The sequence below is a fragment of the Antrostomus carolinensis genome, unplaced genomic scaffold (assembly GCF_000700745.2).
Source record: "Antrostomus carolinensis isolate BGI_N321 unplaced genomic scaffold, ASM70074v2 scaffold28278, whole genome shotgun sequence".
NCBI classification, from domain to species: domain Eukaryota; kingdom Metazoa; phylum Chordata; class Aves; order Caprimulgiformes; family Caprimulgidae; genus Antrostomus; species Antrostomus carolinensis.
In genome coordinates, this window is record NW_010334275.1 from 1 (window position 1) to 4606 (window position 4606).

The following is a 4606-nucleotide window of genomic DNA, read 5'->3' on the forward strand; positions in this document are numbered from 1 at the left end:
AAGTGATTTGAGGCAACCCAGCCTCAAAATATCCATAAAGGGATAAGTCAGCTCTCACAGATGCCTGGGAAGTGGAAAAGCTGTTCATGGAGGTGGGGGAAACCACAGGGATCTGGGTCTGTCACTGCTCTGCAGCAAGGAAACCTCATCTGCTGTGGATGAGAAGATAAAGCAGAAACTCCAGTAGTGTGAAACCAAACCATCTATGTACAAAACTCCTGTCCAGGGTCACATCCCTCCGCTCGCTGCCTCAGGGAAGCCGGGCTGACTTATCCCTTTAATGGTGGCTCCTCATCTCCACGGCCAGAGTCAGGATATCTCATTGCCAAAGACCTCGAGCACCAGCGGCGTGAGCTGCATGCTGTGCTCGGGCTGCAAGGAGATGCAGCGGTACTGCTTGGAGTGCTCCTCATTCAGGCTCCGAAGGTCAGCCAGCTTCTGGATCATCTTAGCATAGAGCAAGCGACTGCCAGGAGGAGGATGCCGGCAGCGGATGTAGGTCTGGAGGATCTCCGAGAGACGATCCTGGAGGGATTCCACCAGTGAGGTGTCCTGCACGCCTGGGCGATCTAGGAAAAAACAGGGACACAGAGTGATTCCTTCCCTTTTCCCATCTGGCTGTGATGGAGAGACAGGAAGAGGTGACATTTTGGGGGACTGTCCTGGTTTCAATTGGGAGAGAGCTGATTTTCTTCTTAGTCGCTAGAATAGCACTGGGTTTAGGATTTAGTATGGGATTTGGTATGAGAAGAGTGTTGGGTGGGTGTTGGTCTCTTCTCTCAAGTCACTAGTGATAGGATGACAGAAAACAGCCTCAAGTTGCTCCAGTAAAGGTTTAGACTGGATATTAGGAAAAACTTATTTCCTGAAAGAGTGGTCAGGCATTGGCAGGGGTTGCCCAGGGCAGTGGTGGAGTCCTCATCCCTGGAGGTGTTCAAAAAACGTGTAGACCTGGCACTTCAGGACATGGTTTAGTGGGCATTGGGTTGATGGTTGGCATTGGGTTGATGGTTGAACTTGATGATCTTGGAGGTCTTTTCTAACCTTAATGATTCTGTGATAATTTACTGATGTTTTTAGTTGTTGCTAAGAAATCAAGGACTTTTCAATTTATGTTTCGCTAGTTTGGGACTGGGCTAGAAAGATTTCCACAAGCTGGGTAGGGTCCATAGCGAGAGCTATCCAAATTGGGATATTCCATTTTATATAACGTAATGTTCAGTATATAAATGAGGGTTGACTGGAAAGATGGGCTCTTGCTCTTCCAGGATTGTGGTTTTGGGATCTTTCTCCTCCTCTGGAATCACCAGCCGGGAACGAGCTGGGCCTTGGTTGGTGGCTGGTGAGTAATTGCATTGTGCATCACTTGTTTGTGTATTTATTATTATTATTATTATTATTAATAATAATAATCATTATCATTATCATTATCATTTTAACATTATAATTAATACTTCATTTTATTTCAATTATTAAATTGTTTTTATCTCAACCTTTAAGTCTCTTTACCCCTCCAATTCTATCCCCATTCCCCAGGGGTGGCAGAGAGCGAACAAGCGGCTGTGTGGTTTTGAGTGGCCTGCCAGATTAAACCACGACAAAGATACACAAAACCTGGCAGATTAGTGACCTTGAGGGATGACTGTCCTCCTACCTGGGGACAGGATGCAGATGGCCATGAGGAGCACGTGCTCTTCTTCATGAAGGTTCAGCTTCTTCAAGCCAATCTGGAATTTCACCAGTGGCTCGAGCAGATCCATGCTGTGACCAGCTGGGAAGAGAAAAGGACTTTTAGCACAGTCTGCTCTGGAATAAGATCTCCTACAGCTGAGGGATGAGTGTGGAGCTCAGCAGCTCCTCTTTTAATGCAGCGAAGAGCCAGGACAGTGGAACACAACTTTTGTTACAGCGTAAAACATGTTGGTTTTTAATTGTACTTTTAACCCCAGTTGTTTCTCTAAACTGACATTTCTTAGCCCGCAGCAAGCAGGACAGAGCCTGGCCACCTTTACCTTGGGTGACATCACTGATCCTGTACTTGAAGTCATTGCTGCCGCAGGTCCATGTCATGTCCTCGAGGGTGAAGGACTGGTTTGAGCGCAGCATGATCACCTCAATGGCACTGGATTTCAGCAGGGCAATCTGGTCCTCAGCTGCCAGGTCCCTGGGCAGAGGGAAAAGGGTGACGTGAGAGCTGTCCAGTGAGCAAAGGAACCTCCCACACTGTCCACACACTAGGTTCTCCATCGGGAACCCAGTCCGTTTGCTGGAGACACCCCAGCTTCTCCCTCACCCCAGGTTTCTACGTAATTAAGCCACAGGTATTTCTGCAGATATATTTACTGAGTGGCATCACCCGCTCAGCATCCTGGGCACCAGCCTGGAGTTAAACAGGACCTGAGGTCCTTCACAAACCAGGGTGGGACTGTTCACGTGGCCTCGAGCATCTTTCTTAGGAGCTCAAGCATTTTGCTGACAGAATTTGGGTGAATCAGGGTAAAATATGAGAGGAGTAACCCCCCAAAAAGGAGGAGAGTGAAAGTAGGAACAGACCTGGGAAAGGAACAGAGCCTGAGGGACAGCTGTGAAGATGAAACAGAGAAAAATGATCTGGTTGTGAAGGGTAGGATGGGATTCCCAAGAGTAGAAAACCACCACAGACATCAGATCTGGGAGCAAACATCTCACCTGAATCCTGGGATCATTTTGGCAAAGCCAATCACCTTCTGTATGCTGTAGCTGACCAGGTCGGCCAAATGTGGGAGCATGGAGAGGTGGGAGAAGTCGATGTTCACAGAGGAGCTCTCGTCATTCTCCTCAGAGAGGACCAGGTTTGAAAACATCTTTGGCTCCACAGATTCTGGAGAGAGGGAGATGGTCAGAGTGTATCTCAGTTGTAGGCAAGACATTATGGGTGAGGGGTGATGCCAGCTCGCAGCAGGAACAGCATCCATCCTGCCAGGAGGACTCTGCATTGCATTTAGAAAGCAGAACATGAGGAACAGGACGGGGAGAGCAGTTGTTCTTGATGCCAACAGCATCAAGATTTTTGCACTGGGACCTTTAACTCCTCTCCTGTGCTGTGATCAAGTCTAACTGCAGCCAGAGCAGCAAACACACAGCCCAACGTTCACATTCACACTCCTCTTGGCCATCTTGGAGGTCTTGGCCATCCACAGAAGTCTGCAGGACCACCATCCAGCCAAGCACTTCGTGCTTGTTGCTCACAAAAAACCTTTGCAACACCCCCAGGAGGTTCTTAAGCTCCCCAGAAAAAGTAAAACAAGGGTCTGAATGGCCAAATTTAGGTAAAGGTGCTGCATTTCTACCTCTGTCACCCATGGAGAGGCAAATGCGGTACCTGGAAACATGCTGAAGGCATCAGAGCTAAAGAGGTCAGTGGAGTCCTCCGACGACAAGTCCTGGGTGAGAATGGAGGAGGACCTCGCTGCTCCCCTGTTGCTGGGGTTGCTTCTCACCGGGGGCTGGAAGAGAGAGCAGGACATGAGAAACAGGGCTGGGAGAGGTTCTTGCGCTGGGATTTTTAACTCCTCTCTAGTGAGAGGTCATGGGATGAAACGAGTTTGGTGCATCTGGGTAGGAACCGCTTAGTCCTGCACATGGGAATTGGGGCCGGCATGTCCCAGACGTACCCGGAACCTGGTGAAGTCGGCGTACGTGGGGTCATAGGTCTTACGATGAGCCTCGAGAAGGATGTCGATGACTTTCTGCTGCTCCTCTGAGAGTTTGGGCTTCAGGCTCTCCTTGAGCGCTTCCTCCTCCTTGCGCTTCAATATCATCTCACGCTTCCTCTGAACCTCCTCGTCCGTCAGGATGACTGCAGGGAAAAAAGAGTCAGAAACAGGTGCAGGGAAACAGGGATTGAAGGAACCTCAGCACCCAGCAACATCCCTATCACCTTGTTAATCAATTATTAAACCTACATCAACCTCATCCTGCTCCTGTCCCTAGCTGCCGGGTCACAGCTTCCTGCTACGAGCCTAGCACAGTTTATAGCCCACTTGGGTGCTTTTAGAAAAGGGTTCAATAAGGTCATGTCAGCACTGCCACGTCTGCTCCACGCTGCAACCTTACTGTTTGCATTGTGCTTTCACCTAAGTGAAAGAAATCTTGATCCTGTAAGACTCAGGCCAGCGGGTTCATCTCGCTCCAGGGCCCGACAACAGAGGGAGCCCAACGCAGCATCGCTCAACCGTGCTGCAGCACTGATAGTCTGGGTATCCAGCAGCACTTCTGCAGCATCACAAGTATTTTTAAGCTAAAGGGGATGTATAAATATAACTTCATTCCCAGGGGTGGGTATTTATGACTTGTATTATGGGTGACAGCCTTTGGCAGTAGCCAAGAGTTGGACTCACAGAGCTTCTCCCATTTAATTAGGAAAAGGGAGCATCCATAGGTGATTTGGGCTCAAATCATAGAATCACCAAAAGGTTTGGGTTGTAAGGGACCTCAAAGCTTATCCAGTTCCAACCCCCCTGCCATCAGCAGGGACACCTTCCACTAGACCAGGTTGCTCAAAGCCTCATCCAACCTGGCCGAGAACACTTCCAGGGAGGAGCAGCCACAGCTTCTCTGGCCAACC

At 49.2% G+C, this 4606-nt stretch overlaps 1 protein-coding gene across 1 annotated transcript in view; it reads right to left on the bottom strand.

Annotated features, from left to right (window-relative positions):
* Nucleotides 1–309: 309 nt before the first annotated feature.
* VDR (vitamin D receptor) overlaps nt 310–4606 on the bottom strand; it is a 12864-nt gene continuing 8567 nt past the window's right edge. Inside the window, exons 2-7 of the mRNA XM_010174178.2 lie at nt 3654–3838; nt 3362–3485; nt 2689–2860; nt 2013–2164; nt 1655–1771; nt 310–569 (exon numbers count right to left, since the gene is read on the bottom strand). Of these exons, the coding sequence (XP_010172480.2) occupies nt 310–569; nt 1655–1771; nt 2013–2164; nt 2689–2860; nt 3362–3485; nt 3654–3838 (1010 nt within the window). The remainder of the gene's footprint in view (nt 570–1654; nt 1772–2012; nt 2165–2688; nt 2861–3361; nt 3486–3653; nt 3839–4606) is intronic.